Source organism: Nipponia nippon, unplaced genomic scaffold, assembly GCF_047370975.1.
Source record: "Nipponia nippon isolate SJK-2023a ecotype South Korea unplaced genomic scaffold, ASM4737097v1 scaffold_23, whole genome shotgun sequence".
Taxonomy (NCBI): Eukaryota; Metazoa; Chordata; class Aves; order Pelecaniformes; family Threskiornithidae; genus Nipponia; species Nipponia nippon.
In genome coordinates, this window is record NW_028262340.1 from 3,947,056 (window position 1) to 3,961,583 (window position 14,528).

The following is a 14,528-nucleotide window of genomic DNA, read 5'->3' on the forward strand; positions in this document are numbered from 1 at the left end:
ATTTGTGGATTTGGCATTGGCAGACTCTCATGATGTGATTTGTCAAGCACCTACTAGCCGATGACATTTTTGCCAGGGCTGTTGAGGCCGAGGCACCGCGAGCAGCTGGGAATAGTGTGTGTTCCCACGTCGGGGATGCAGCGTGAGCTGCTGGCAGCATCGTCGCAGTGGTGCTGGAAGTGCTGCTGCTGGGCTGGTGTTATGCCCGCTAGCTGTCACAAACGAGGAAAGCCTGAAGATTGTGTGCACTCGCTTTGAGTGCGCGCTCCAATGTTTTTGATATCACTGTTACCATAATTGAATGGGAGCATATCCTTCTCTCTTAAACGGGATGACTAATGTGCTTGAGAAGAGAAGGGAGGAGTTCAGAAAGCAATTGCACGCCTGTGCCTTGCTCCTTCTTAAGAACTGATACGAGCAGCCGTTTCCCTGGACTGTGACTCCTGCTCCTCTGATCACACCGAAGCTCCTGTGATCAGTCACGCTCCCTGAAACTTGGCTCCAGCATCTTTCTTCCTATTATGGTCACCCTGGCCATGTCTGCAGCTGCTGCCCTGCAGCCTGTTACGAGCTTCGGTAGCAAACTTGCTTGGTGCAAGCTCTCGCTGCCAGCAGGCTCCTGCTTGGTCAGCGTTGCACGTGGCAGGGGAAGGTACCTGCGATGTGGAGCTTGGACCAGGCTGTCTCTCTTCTCCCAAGCCTCTTCAGAGACCGGTCAGAATCTCTTCTGGCACATTTTTAAGCCATCTGGTAAAAGGGACTTCGTTTGGCTGGGGAGAAGGTTCTGATGTGTTCATATCTTACTCCTCTGCTCTTGGACGTCCTCCTTCAGTTAAGTGGTCTGTTTGAATCACGACAGGTCCAAATTGCCCAAATGGTTTCAATTCCCGACTTCCTGTTGAGGGCGCAGAATTTGCTTATTTTGTATACATTTTGAATAAGACTAACAGCTGATCTCTTGAGCAAACATTCCGTTTTAATGTCAGCAGAATGCCACAGGCTGCTTGTTCTGAATGTGTCCAAACAGCTCTGCTGCTGTTAGCTGCGCCCGCAGTCCAAGCTGCCCTCTGAAGGGGGAGGATTTTGTTCAGAACCTGAAATAGTTAATTAACCCTTACAAGTGTTTAGTAATAAATTTTCAACTCGGAAATCTTTCCCTCCTTTCTTCCTGGTCAGAGTTTTTCATTTTATGGTTGCATAGTAGGGACTCAAGCTTCTTTCTCTGACCCGGGTAGAATTAACTTTCCTTAAGGAAAATAAGTCTAGAGCCAGGGCTGCATCGTCTGTTGCCTTCCTCCGTGTCAGCCTGCACTCTGCTGTCCCTCTGTTGAAGGTTTGGAAGGTGGGTAGCCACAGTGAGGACGGGCAGCCACGGGAAGTCTGGCATTTCTCACGGGTGTTGTTTGAACAGATCTTCTGTTTCACTTCTTCCAAACCACCTATCTTCATGCTCACTGTGTGGATGCTTCAGCTCACAGCTGGATTCAGGGGACCTGCTCGGAGAGGAAGGATGTGGGGAGGAAAAGGGACAGAAGTAGCTGAAACCCAAATGCAAAGCAAGGTCTCGGCCACAAGAAATTACAAGTGGAATCTCAGACGGGCAAACCCGCCTGGTTTTCCACTGTAGCATGGAAAATTGGATTCCCCTGCAACTGCGGCCTCATTAAAAAGAGATTCTTTCTTTAAAGGGTAGAGAAGGGACAAAAGTCCCAGTGTGCACAAATACTGGCTTAGAGCTTTGTCCCATTACCTTGTATGGGGATGCTGCCTTGTGAGAGCCTGACTTATTAGCGGCAGGTTTTCCTTTCACATAGGAAAAGTTTTGTTTTATGTTTCCTTATCTGAGGAGAAAGAATGAGGAATTTAGTACTAGAGGAAAAAGGTCTATGAACTCATTGGTGTTTTGAAACCAGAGCAGAGTTTTGGAGTTCCCTGGGACCCTGAGCTTCCTGAGGCGCAAGGGCTCACGGCCCAGGGGTGTCGAGATTTCTTGCAGACCCAGCCAGGTCTACTGGGGAGTCTGTAAGCACGGCAAGGCCAAAACTATTTCCACGTGCAGATAGCTGACTCCGAGTATGGACTCTCTAAGGTTTGTTGGCCTTCCTGAGACACCTGGCCAATCACTTATGGTAATTCAAAAATTTAAGTTAAATCATTGCTGCTTTCCAGATCTTTTGCATATATCTGGTCTGGCAGAACTCAGCAGGTACTTAGACCAGGCATCAGTGGTCATCTTCCTCCCAGAATCAGCATTGCTGGTGATACAAGAAAGCGTGAAAGTGAGCCCGGTCTCCTGGAGATGGTGCCTCCTGGAGATGCATCCCGTCACCTCCTCCTCTGTAGAATAATGCTGATATAGAAAATAAATATTAGCATACATATTGTGCCATGTCACTCATGTATAAAGTGATAAAGATGCTTCCTGTCTCTCATCCAGTGTGTCAGCCTGTTGTCTGAGGCAGAGGGCACCTCTTCTTGCACTTACCATAGTTGGGCTTTGTCTCTATTAGGTCTTCCAGTGCTCTCCTGGCACTTGTAACCTCACTCTTCAGCGTCTCCTCTCTGCGGGAAGCTACTTTTGGGTAGGACTGGGCTCCGTGTACCTGCCCTTAGCGGCACCCTCCTGGAACCCTGAGTTGGAAGGGACCCACAAGGATGATCGAGTCCAACTCCAATTTGCCGTTGCTCACCTTGGACTGGGTGTGATGTCTCAGTCACAGCTGTGCAAACAGCGCAGTGCTTCCTACAGGTGCTTCGGGGCAGGCTGCGGGCTGACATCAGGTTTAAGCGTAAGATCAGACATTTGTGGGACAGTTGTGCTTTTAGCACTTACCTTGATCTATAGGCAGGGCTGTCAGGAGTCCATGTGATGCGGTTTTGCTCTTTGGATGGCGGGCACCTCAGAGGTCTCTTCTGAACATTAGGAAACCCTCAATTTGCCATTCTAAGACGCTATTAAAGTCGTGCAACAATCTAGGTCTACCTTATGACTTGTCGGGTGCTTTAACAGTTCCTGCTACCTCTTCCTCTGAAAGTTATGGGCATTTTCAGGAAGCTGCCTACCTTGCTGAGCAAGGGTGATTCTGACAGCACTTATTTCATTTGAAATGCAAGGTGTTTCCTTACAACTGTGCCGGCCGTTTTGCTAAATCTGTTGCAGAGCGCAGAGCAGCCCATGACTGCTCTGGGCAGGAGGTTGGTCTGCCCGCGCTTGGGAAACGACTGCGGTGCAGCTTGCTCAGCAGAGCTCGGTATAGGCACGTGTGTCAGCGCAATATCCAGTATCCAGTCCTGCAGTATAGTGGTGCAGGTGGGGGCTGTGTGGCCTTACACCCAGCTGATTCATTTGTCTCCTCCCTCCTCCTCCAAGGCCAACTGTAAGAACCAACTTTTCCCTATGTGTTGGAGAAATGACCTCCTCCCGTTGTGCTGGTGGGGGGGGAGCTGCCAGGTGAGGTCCATGGCTGTGCTGATGGTCCCTGCGAGGACTCTGCCCCTCGCCACGCCAGAGCCCCCCGGAGCAGCCCTTCATATTTGAGATTTCCGAGCTGTCCGTGGGGAGGCTCGGGCTGGAAGGCAGCTCGGAGGCGAGATCTGAAGGCAGGATGTGACTCACTGGTGCTATGAGCAGGCGGGGGAAGGCTTGATGCAACACCGCTCCTGGGGGTGCTCCGTGCAAGCTGGGTCCGGCTGGGTTACCCTGATGAAACACTCGGCACCTTTCTGGCAAGCTGCCTCCAGCCTCTCACCCAAAAGCAGGATCTCCTTTAGCAGCAGATGGGGGATGTTGTTCCAACTGCGCCAGGTCTACAGCCGCGCTCATGGGTTTGGGAGCAGAGCAAGAGAGTACGGACAGAGGCAACAAGCGGGAGGAGGTGCAGAGAAACCCGTGCGGCACCCCAGGGCGCTGGCCCCGCTGCCCGGAGAACCTGGGCTGGCCGTGCCAGCCCCTGGCTGGGGTGCGCGGTGACCCTGAGCAGATCCACAGAAGCGGTGTCGGGAAACATGGACTGAAAACATTCCCAGCCTAACAGAGGGGCTGGAGCTGCTCCTCGGAGCAAGCAGCTGGTTTCCCTTTTAGGGTCGGCGGCAGGCAGAAACAATTTCACGCAGATTCCAGGACCCATAATGGTTCTGGAAAGCCAACAGGAACAAAAAGCGTTCTTCTCCTCTTCTGACCTTGGAGCGCGCTGAGAACTGTCTTCCAAAGCCTTGTCCCTGGATGGTTTCATCCTTACATGGGGAACACTCGCCTGTCCCAGCGAGGTTGTGCTTTCCCTTCTGCCTGTCTGTGTAGGTGTGAACTGCGACTGCACAAGCTGTGCTCAGAGCACTCCAGGGAAGATGAGAATAGGCAGGAACCTGACAGACAGTCAAAGGCAGGTCTATTCCTGTGTGCTGGAAAGATTAAGTGTTTCCCTAGGAATAGCCTTATGGGTTGCTCTAGGATCACTTCATGGAGCAGCTGGTTGTGACCTGACAACGAACAACAAACTGGTGTGAAGTTACACAGGGTTATAGGTTCACCATATACATGCGACCTCTCGCTGAAGGAGTTCATTGTAGCAGGAATCGTCTCAAAAGGCTGGTTAAACTCTGAAGTCATTGCATGTAACAGAAAGCCTGGCCCTGGACAGTCTGTGCTGCCTCCTTTGCATAATAGGTCCCCGGTTTATAGACACTAAAATTAATGTAATCATCTCCTGGGGCTGTTGCTAAGCCATCTGCTGTGTTGCTGCGGACAATGACACCGGGGTGGTGTGAGGTGCATGTTACTCTCTAATTAGAAAGTGGACTCTGCTGTGCGTCCTTGACAAATTGCTGACCTTTCTCATACGTGAAGCTATTCTGAGCTCTGTTCCAGACTGATCGGATTTGCATCCCGGAGCACTTTAAATGTTGTTTGTGAGAGGAGCTCTTATTCCCAAAGCTGTTTGTTCATGGGCACAGGAGAGGAACTGAACTTCCTTTCCTCCATGAGCACAGCTATATCTGTCAAAGGGAAAGGGTAGGCAGCTGGCAGGCATCTATCTGGTGTTTATTTTTGCCCTCAGCCAGCCAGCGAGACAGCTGAGAGAATGCCCCACATCCAGCTCCACCGTCCCCACGTACGAGGGACCTGCTCCAGTAGACCTTGTCCCACAGGGACCGCAGCCATCTGGGAATGGGCAAGCAAGCGCTCTCCTTGCAGCTGGAATCCCATCATTTTAGGCCAACAGCTTGGTTAGTATTTGAAGGCGTTACTTGCATCAGCCTAGCACATAGCTAATGTTTACAGGGTGGTGCAGACTGCAGAGTATGAGCACGTGCTAATTAGCACGCGTAGTGACTGCCCATGTTGTGCCTTCTAAATCTGAGCCTCAATTAAAATTTTTTTTAATGCATTTTAAAACTCCACCTCTTTTCTTCATGAATGGAGACAACTTCCAGGTTCCTCATTACCATCACAGTAAGAATTGTGGGCTTTTGTACTATTTCTTTTACTCTGTTTCTTTTGTGCCACCTTCCTCTTCTCCATGAACTTGGTCTCCGGCAGTGCCATGTCCTCAGGGGCAAAGATGCAGAGTTTGCTTTGGCGTTGCACAGGGCTTTGACACCACTGCCCAGCCCTGCATGCGAGACCAGAACAGAGAGAGCAAACAGCTTATCTAATACAAATAACCCTGAGCAAACTTCCTGGGCCTGTTCTTTTTTCTGTAGAAAAGGCAGCGTGGAGTCTGATCCCATACGCTCTCATAGCCGTCTCCGCCACGTGACGCTCTGGGGACTTGCTCTGCTGGCGGTCCCTGCATCTGCCAGCCCGCCCGGACTCCGCAGCCTGGGGAGCGGGAGCCTGGCTCACACGGCGTGCAGCAGACATAGGTAGACTTTGGGGAGAAACGACTCATGGCACACTGCTTTAAGGGCTCCCTCGGTATATCATTTTCAGAGGGTTTCTATGGTATTCGCTTCCTCTTCTGTGGTTGCTCTGCGTTGCACACCCTGCAATGAAAGCGGCGCGGCGGAGCACCCACTGGCGCTGCCTGCAGTGTTGCCAGTGAGTGCTGGCCGAAGGCTTTGGCCAGCACAAGGCTAGCTAGGGGTCCTGGTGGGCTCGGGAGTGCCAGCTGCCCTCAGCAGTGGAGGAGAGGAGGACTGGCACTGCCAGGGGCCTGGGTGACAAACAGCGTTTGGGATTGAAACGTTCCTGTCCTGTCACTTTTTTTTTTTTAATCCCTGTTGCGATTATGGTGATAGCTCAGATGCCCCAGGGAAGCAGGGCTTGCTCCGGCCGTATCACCGCTCTGAGCACTCGCTGTGGAGCTGGTGCTCACACCCCGTCGCTCTCCTGTGGTTTGGTGGCTGGTCCCGAGGGTACGGGTGGGACCGGGGGATGGCGCGCACTTGGGGCAGCAGCACCTGCCTTGTCAGGATGGTTCAGGGGTGCGAGAGCCCCAGCAGTCCTTGGTGGGTTTATCCTGCCCACCTCCTGCCTCTGCGACACGGGGAAATGCAGTCCCTTGCTTTGAGTTTGGGGACCGGGGCTTATGGAGGGCCAGTGTCTGGGTCAGGCACAGCAGTGCTCAGGAGGCTGAGTCCGTGTCACCGGTAAAACCCCAGGCTTCTCCCATCAAGTTGTTTTTCCTTCCCTCGCATTTTCTGATGTCCTCTGACCCTGTATTACAGGACCACAGAGATAAAGCGCAGCCCATTGAGCAAATATGGCGGCTCCCCGGCGGTACTGCGGCTCCCCGGCGGTACCACGGCTCCCAGGGTAGGAGTGCTCATTAGAGGCCCTTTTATTACAGACACACCTTGGAAAGTTCCCTTCAACAGGGCTGGGAGGAGGAGGGTTATTAATTTGATTTTCATTCTTTGCCAGAGAGAAAGGTCCCAGGTGGCTTCGGGGAGTGAAGGCAAGTGGGGCGGCAGAGGAGGAGGCAGTGGGTGAAAAGCGGCCAGGAGCCGCGTGGGGTGCCGGGGGCATGGAGCTGCTGCCCGGCCAGGTGAGCACCTCATGGGGTGCCCCAGAGGGAGGGGGCCCTGCGGGCCAGCCCAGGCTGGGGACAGAGCTGGGGCAGCAGGTCCACTGCGGTGCCCTGGCCTTGGCACCTGTCCAGCTTCCCGGTGCAAACCACCCTGAGTGCCTGCCCCGTCTCCAGTAACAGACTGGAAATTGCCCAGCCCGGCCCAGGCCACCTTGTTCCACGGGCAGCGAGCCTGGGGCTGCCGGCTGGGGCTCTGGTGGACAGGCTCAGCAGAGCAGTGGCCCCAAGCCCATGCTGCTCGCAGGGGCATGCCATGGAGCCGCTCCTGTGGCCGCAGCCACGCGCAGCAGCCCGCCGTGCTGGAGGGCACGGAGCGGTCAGCGGAGCAGGCGACGGCCGGGGCAGCAGCTGGGTAAGGAGAGTGTCTGAAAAGGGACTTTGTTCCTCCTCTGTTGGTCACGTAGCCATGTGGGAACACTAGATTTATTCACCGGCAGTCCTATCGGCACATACCAGGCTTGACAACAGCTGGGAGCTATGTGGCTTGACCAAGAATAGCCCTGGGGAGCTCACTGCCGTGAGTCAGAGCTGTCTGGATCGGCTCCTGCCCGGCAGGCTGCCTCCCGGCGTAAGGGAGATGGCCGCTGCGGCTGGGGAAGCCGCGAGGAGGGAGGCGCAGAGGGTGGCGGTGAGCTCCCTGCCCCATTACGTGCTAAACTGTAGATTGAGCCATAACAGCTCTTTCTGAAGCGAGTGGGTTCATGAAGAAAACTGCAGCGTGCAGCGCTCTGCAGCTGACTGCTCAGATGTAATTCCATGGGCTTGTCTACACTTGATAGCAGCCTGTATTAAAGAAGGGTGTGATTTTGCAAGTGGAAAACTCCATATTTAGGAATAACCAGGTTAAACCAAACAGAAGGAAGATACTCTTGTTCTGGAATTAGTGCTCCAAAGAAAGTGAAATCGTTCCACAAACCTCTTGTCTGAGAGGGAGACAAGGAACAACGAGAGACATCTGATCTCCTGTGTGCAAAGCCCCAACACCTCTATTGCTTGTAAAACACCCACTTTCTCCCCAAAGAGCGTTTGTAGTTGGAGCAACACGTGCAAAATGGTTTGCTGGGATGTGGCTTCGTAGCTGGGTGCAGCGTGAGGTGCCTGATTTCTGCTTCCCTGGGGAGCAGCTGCGTTAAATTTCTGGAGAAGTTGCAGCCTTTGAAACGCTGACCGCCCCATCGGGCAGAGGGTCAGCTCGCAGGCCGTCAGGAGGAATCTTGCCATTGGTCCTGGGCCATGCTGGTGGCCGAGCGTGGGTCTGAAGGGCTGCTTGGTAGACAGATCTCCCTCAAGGGCGGCTGGCTCTCCGACGTGACGGTGGATGTGCACCCACGCAGTGTGCGCACGGTCCTGTTTTGGGTGCCAAATCAAAAGTTTTCATGCGAAAAACTTCTCTCTTTTGGTCATCATTTACACTTTGCTTCCCAGCAAGAAGGCAGACAGTAAGAAGCTCAGCTGCATGCTTACATGTCTAGGTTTCTCTGCGTGGTGCCTAAGTGCTCCAGCTGTTGATCTTGAGTATAAACCTGAAGCAAGATTCATCCCAGGTCCTGAATGCGTGCAGGCTCTTTTGGAAGCACATACAGCCACGGAGCAGGTGGAGCAGCTCAGGTCTGTGTCCTGTCCTGATAGCGGCCGTTTGTTGGCTCAGCGCAGGGATTCACGCTCCTGGCCCTCTGGAGATGGCAGGGCCGTGCAGGGACATCTCAGGCAGCGTAAGCTGATACTGAGCCAGCATCTCTGCTGATCTCTTAGCAGGTGAAGGAGGCCCTCAGACTGGCACCATGACGGAGTGCTTTGACTGCGACAACTGCAAGGAGTCCTTGTATGGGCGCAAGTACATCCAGATGGACAACGGCCCGTACTGCATCCCCTGCTATGACGCCCACTTTGCCAACACCTGTGATGAGTGCAAAGAGCTGATCGGCCACGACTGCAGAGTGAGTACGGGACCCCACGCCTGGGCAGGGGGGATTCCTAGGGCGATCGGTCCCCTCCTCATCTCGGCTGCCCTCCCCAGGAGCTGTACTATGAGGATCGCCATTACCACGAGCACTGCTTTCGTTGCTTCCGCTGTGACCGTTCTCTGGCCGATGAGCCGTTCACCTGCCAAGGCGAGGAGCTGCTGTGCAATGACTGCTACTGCAGCGAGTTCTCCTCCAAATGCATTGCCTGCGAGAAGACAGTCATGCCAGGTAGGAGTGGGCAGACTCGAGCCCTGCAGTTTGTTCCTGGTCCCAGCAGCATCGGCCGGGGCTGCAGGGTCCAACACTAGGGCAGCAAGGAAGAGAGCTGAATTTCTGCTCTCCCGCCCCACTGTCACTGCATAGAGTGGGTTGGGCACTTTGCTTGTCTGGCACGACAGCAGGACCCCGAGCTGCAGTCACCACAGAAGCTGTCTGTCTGTTTTCATGGGGAAGTGAGCTGGGGAGGAGATAACAAAGGGTTTCCTGGGCATTTTCTGGTGCGTGCTGACGAGAAGAGAAGGAATGACTGAAGGTGTGTGAGCGTCTCTGGAGATGGCCTGAGGCAAGGGAGCGTCTTTGCTTGGCCATTCTGGCACCATCTTCAGATGTAGGTTACAACAGGCGTCTCTGCCGCGGCCTGTGTGCCGGCGCTGGGGGCATGTTCCCGCAGCCCTCTCCCTTGCGGCTGTGGGGTGGGCCTGGGGCCTCCCCTCTCCAGCTGCCTGCAGTCCGGTGCTGCCACGGGGAGGGCAGGCCCAAAGCCGGGTGTGCAGGACCGCAGCTTATCCTGCGCAGCCTCCTGTGTCCCCTCTGTGTGCTGCTCCCTCCTGTCACACTGTGCACGGCTCTCTCTGCAGGATCCCGTAAGCTGGAGTACAACGGCCAAACCTGGCACGAGCATTGCTTCATATGCAGCAGCTGCCAGCAGCCCATCGGGTCACGATCCTTCATCCCAGACAAGAAGGATTATTACTGTGTCCCCTGTTATGAAAGCAAGTTCGCTCCTCGCTGCACTCGTTGCAAAAAGGTATGTCTGGCCTGACAGCCCGAAGCCCCCGAGTTCTCTGGTGCAGGGACATGTTCCCCACTCCTGTCTGAGCCCCACCAGAGAAGGGTTCGGGCGCTAGCACCCTGGCTAGCCGCTGGTTGTGCGCCGCGGCCCGTTTCCCCGTGCCCATGCGTCACCAGTGTGCGCTCTCTTCCCGCAGACCCTGACCAAGGGAGGAGTGACTTACCGGGATGAGCCGTGGCACAAGGAGTGTTTCGTCTGCACAGGCTGCAAGACCCCCCTGGCTGGCCAGCAGTTCACCTCCCAGGATGACAACCCCTACTGCATCAAGTGCTTTGGGAACCTCTATGCCAAGAAGTGCAGCGCCTGCACAAAGCCCATCACAGGTGAGCAGAATGGTCCTGGTTACGGGGTGCTTCCGCAGGGCAGGGCGTGATCTACCTGCCCTGTTTCCCGACGTGCAGTGACTTCTCTGGGTGAAGTTGCCTTCTTGAGTGCACATGCGACCCAGGCCCACGTGATTCTGATACACACCTCCACCATGCAGGCTCGCTCAAGTGTCTCCAGGCACTTCAGGCCTCCCAGGGACAAATGCTGGGGAGTGCAAGGTGCCCTCAGGCATGTCCCCCCCAAAAAACAACGGCAGCTGCTTTCCGAGGAGCCCCATGCGAGAGGATCTCTTTGTTGCAGTGGTCCTAGGGCCACTTGCATCCTTCCATCTGCATCTTTCAAAGCGGTGAACTGTGCCCCTTGGGAGGAATTCCCTCTGCCCAGGGGTAAAGGCTCCCAAAATGACCTCTCACAGCATGATCTCCTGTCTCTAGCTTGCCTTGTTTGAGGCTGGTTGCCACGTCCTCTGGAAAGATTGCTCACAGACAGGGAAAGCCAGAGACTTCCAGCCTTAGCTGGAGCAGCTACTGCTGCAGGGGGGTCTGGACCTGTCGTACCTGCTTAAGACAGGGGAAGTAGGGGGTCCTCTTCTGCAGAAACCCCTGAGAGGGTCTGGCCTCCTCCCTGTCCTTCCCCGCTTGACCTTTCCCTTTGCAACCCGTGTCTCTTGCTGGGAAGGCAGGCAAAGCCGTGAATCAGCTGGTGACTCAGAGGACAACTCTGGCTGAGGACAGAGCAGCTCCTGGGCACCCTGCTTCCCGTCTGGTCCTTATCAGTTTGTCACAGTCCCGGGGAGAACAGGGTCACAGCCCACGAATCCAGCTGCTGCTGGTGGAGGAAGGAAGCTGCCCGTGGAGCCTGTGCAGGAGCCTGGGCCTGGGCTGGTGGCAGGAGGGCTCTTCCCAGGATTTCGCTAGCACTGTCCTTGGAAGGAGCTGCTCCAGGCAGTGCTGCCAGGAGCTCCCGATGGCCCCCTCATTCGCTGTGATGGTGCAGCTCTGCTCCCTGCTCCTCTCTGAGGAGAAAATGGTGATTCTGGTCTGAGGATCTCAACCCTGCAATATCTGGAGTGAAATCATTTTGGTCCTCTTCCCCCCCAAGAGTGGAGATTCGTATTTCAGATGTATTCAATACCGGGGGGTGTTTGGGTGCCACAGTGCAGCACTGTGTGCGAAGCCCTGACGCGGAGATGAACAGGTCCAAGGCTCGGTCTGTGCAGGAAGCTTGTCCCAGTTTCCCCAGGGGTTCTAACACTGCACTCTGTCCCTCCCGTAGGCTTCGGTGGTGGTAAATATGTTTCCTTTGAGGACCGTCACTGGCACCATAATTGCTTTAACTGCGCCCGCTGCAACACCTCGCTGGTTGGGAAAGGCTTCATCCCTGACAACGATGAGATCCTGTGCCGCGACTGCAGCAGCGACCTATGAGCCTCTGAGGACACCGTGGGGCAGGGGCTTTCTCTATTCTTCAGGGTCTTTGTGCCAGATACCCCAACAACATTTCAGGGGCAGGGCACAAGGCACAGGAGATGGGGGCTGACCCCAAACCGCGGTGTGTTCCGGGGGTTCCTGTGCCCCTCCTTGAAGGCTAGAGTACGCTATGCTATGGCTCTGTGCAGAGTCAAAGCTAAATAAAGTTGAAAAAGGAGCTTCAAGACCCCCCATTATTTACTCTTTCCTTTTGCTTCCTGTCTGACCAGGCACGAGCTGAGCCCAGGGCCCCAGCTGAGCAAAGGGCAGCAGCAGCAGCTTTGGCATTGGGCTGCTGGATCTGCACGCTGGCAGCATGTATCTGCTCCCCTTGGCACAGTGCTGACTTTCCTCTTTTCCCCATGTGCTTCCCTTGCTCTGTGTGATATAAGGCAGCAGCTCCTGATCCATGCAGCTTGGCCGTGCTGGCCTGCCTAGCGGATGGCTTTGCAGCACAGCCTTTTTCGTACACGCGGCTGGCCTGTGGCACTGCTCGACCCGGGCGTGAAGGGCGCTCGCTGACCCGTTCGGGAGGTTTGGGAACACCAGGCTGGAGTGTTACCAGGAGAAGAGCGTGTGTCCTGCCAGATGGGATCCACCTCTGGATTTCCGTAGCCGCCTCATCGTTTGCAGGCCTGACCCTTTGCTCTGCACGTCTCCATGGAGGTGCTCTCACTCCGATGTGGATGAGGAGCTCAAATCGCTTGTAGATACAGGGCGTTCTGCCCCCACCACCTCCCTGCCCCATTCCTGTCCGTCTGTGCTGTGATCTCCCACGGCTGCCTCTGCGGTGCCTGAGCTGGAGCTGGTGGGTATTGCGCGCTGGTGGTCCCCCCTGAGATGCGCCTGGCTGAGCCCCGCAGAAGGGCGTGCTGACGGCTGAGAGCACTGAGGGCTTTATTCCTGCTCCATCTCTCTCATGGGGAACCATGGGCTGGGAGCCGCCCTACTGAGCCCAGCCGCCAGCAGCACAGGTAACGCTGGAGACCTTCTGTTGATTCGGGGAGGGAAGCGTTGCCTGCAGGCTGTGGCTGCGCTCGGTGGCTGCTGGAGGGGAGGGTGTGTGGGAGTGCGGGGCTCTGGCGCGGCGGTCAGCCGAGGGGGCAGTTGGGGTGTCCACAGCCTGCTCCTGCCAGGGCTGAGTGTCCCCCCTTGCGGCGGGCAGAGAGCGGCGGCTCCCCCAGCCGCACTCATCCCTTGCTGTGTCCCAAATGAGAAGCAAAGCAAAGGTGGCACCTGGGCTGCCCTGAGGAGGGGCTTTGTATCTCCCAAGACCTGCATTGGCCCTAAGGGTGCAAAATAGGACACCTTGAGCCATCCCAGACTCACACGAGGGCTTGAGCCATCCTTGCCCGATGGCCGAGCTGGCCTTGGGCCCCGCTAAGGCCCCTCTGCAGTGGGATGCTCTTGCCTGCCTTGTCTCTGCATCCTTTTTGCTTCTGTCTTGCTGGGGCACTTATGCTGACCTTGCTTTCCTGCTTAGACAGCCACGTGCTTTTCTGAAAGCATCCTCTTCTGTTTTTTTTTCCTTTTGTACTCTTTTGTCATGAATATCTGTCATTTTGTAACCAACTGCAGGATGAAGGGGCTAGCCCCCCCCAGGCTTCACGTAGGAACAGAAAACGTTATGCATGTTGAAGTGTTATTATTTCTGTATTCAGATCCTTGTTGAACCCTCGTTTGAAAGCTTTGATGCAGGCAAATCAGAGTTTGTGTGTTTGCTATTCTGAGGACCTTGGAGCAGTCTGTAGAAGGAAGTGTCCTAAACCTCAGCCTCCTGTGTATTTCCTACGGCTTTATATAATAAACGGTTTTAGTGATGCTTGCTCTCATGTGTTTCTCCAACAGCAAGCACAGGGCAGAGCGCCATCTGAATCAGCGTTGCAGCTCTGTGCTCAGTCTTGTCCTCGTCCCTAAGCCCGTCCTGGGGACGGCAGATCCCCCCCCATGCTCCTGCCTCCCCCTCCCCAAACCACAGCCCAGCATCAGCTGTACCAGTCCCGTGGGTTGTGGCAGAGGAACCGCAGCTCCCTCTTCCCGCTGTGGGGCTGCAGTGGGTTCCCGGTGCTGGGGCTGCCTGTCTGTCCGTGCCTGCTGTCTGTCCGGGCAGGCTGTTGTGCAGGACAGGCCTGAGCAGGACTCAGCCGGTGCCGGTGCCGCACGGGCGCGATGCCTCCGGGCTGGCTGGCAGGTCGGGCTCAGCAGCAGCCAGGATGCTGCACTGCTGCGGGAGCTGGTCTGGATGGCTGCGATACCGAATTGTATCCCGCTGTGCAGACAAGCTTCCTTCCCCCTGCGATACGTACTCCCCAGTCCGCACACGTAGGCTCTCGGGAGGAGGTTTGGTGGGGAAGTTGCTGTAGTCTCCAGTCGGGGTAACAGTGGTCTCCTTCTGGCAGCCTTCCCTGAAGCGGTGCATGCTCATTACTCACTTTTATCAGCCGGGGAGCCATTTATTCCCCTAACATCTGAAACTATTTTCCACAGATTCCTTTACATTTACTAACAGCTGCCACGACTTCCTCTGGGCTTGCCTGCCCCAGCCCCCAGCACCCCGCTCCGTTCCCCTGCACGGCGGCTCAGCTCCTGCGGCTGCTGCTCCGGCGGCACGACGGGCACAGCCCGTGGGGCCCGCGTGGGACCGTGGCACCGGCTCTGTGCGTGCACA

At 55.6% G+C, this 14,528-nt stretch overlaps 1 protein-coding gene across 5 annotated transcripts in view; it reads left to right on the plus strand.

Moving 5' to 3' along the window:
- Window positions 1–13,681, plus strand: part of FHL3 (four and a half LIM domains 3) — a 31,814-nt gene extending 18,133 nt beyond the window's left edge. For 2 of the 5 annotated variants that reach the window (XM_087760811.1, XM_087760808.1), the window contains exons 2-6: window positions 8,781–8,965; window positions 9,046–9,220; window positions 9,850–10,019; window positions 10,201–10,387; window positions 11,667–13,681. In XM_087760811.1, the coding sequence (XP_087616937.1) occupies window positions 8,810–8,965; window positions 9,046–9,220; window positions 9,850–10,019; window positions 10,201–10,387; window positions 11,667–11,818 (840 nt within the window). In that variant the 5' untranslated portion in view covers window positions 8,781–8,809 and the 3' untranslated portion in view covers window positions 11,819–13,681. Of the gene's footprint in view, window positions 1–8,500; window positions 8,637–8,780; window positions 8,966–9,045; window positions 9,221–9,849; window positions 10,020–10,200; window positions 10,388–11,666 lie in introns of all 5 variants that reach the window. The other 3 variants (XM_087760810.1, XM_087760812.1, XM_087760809.1) reach the window with 3 other exon arrangements.
- The last annotated feature ends 847 nt before the right edge of the window (window positions 13,682–14,528 follow it).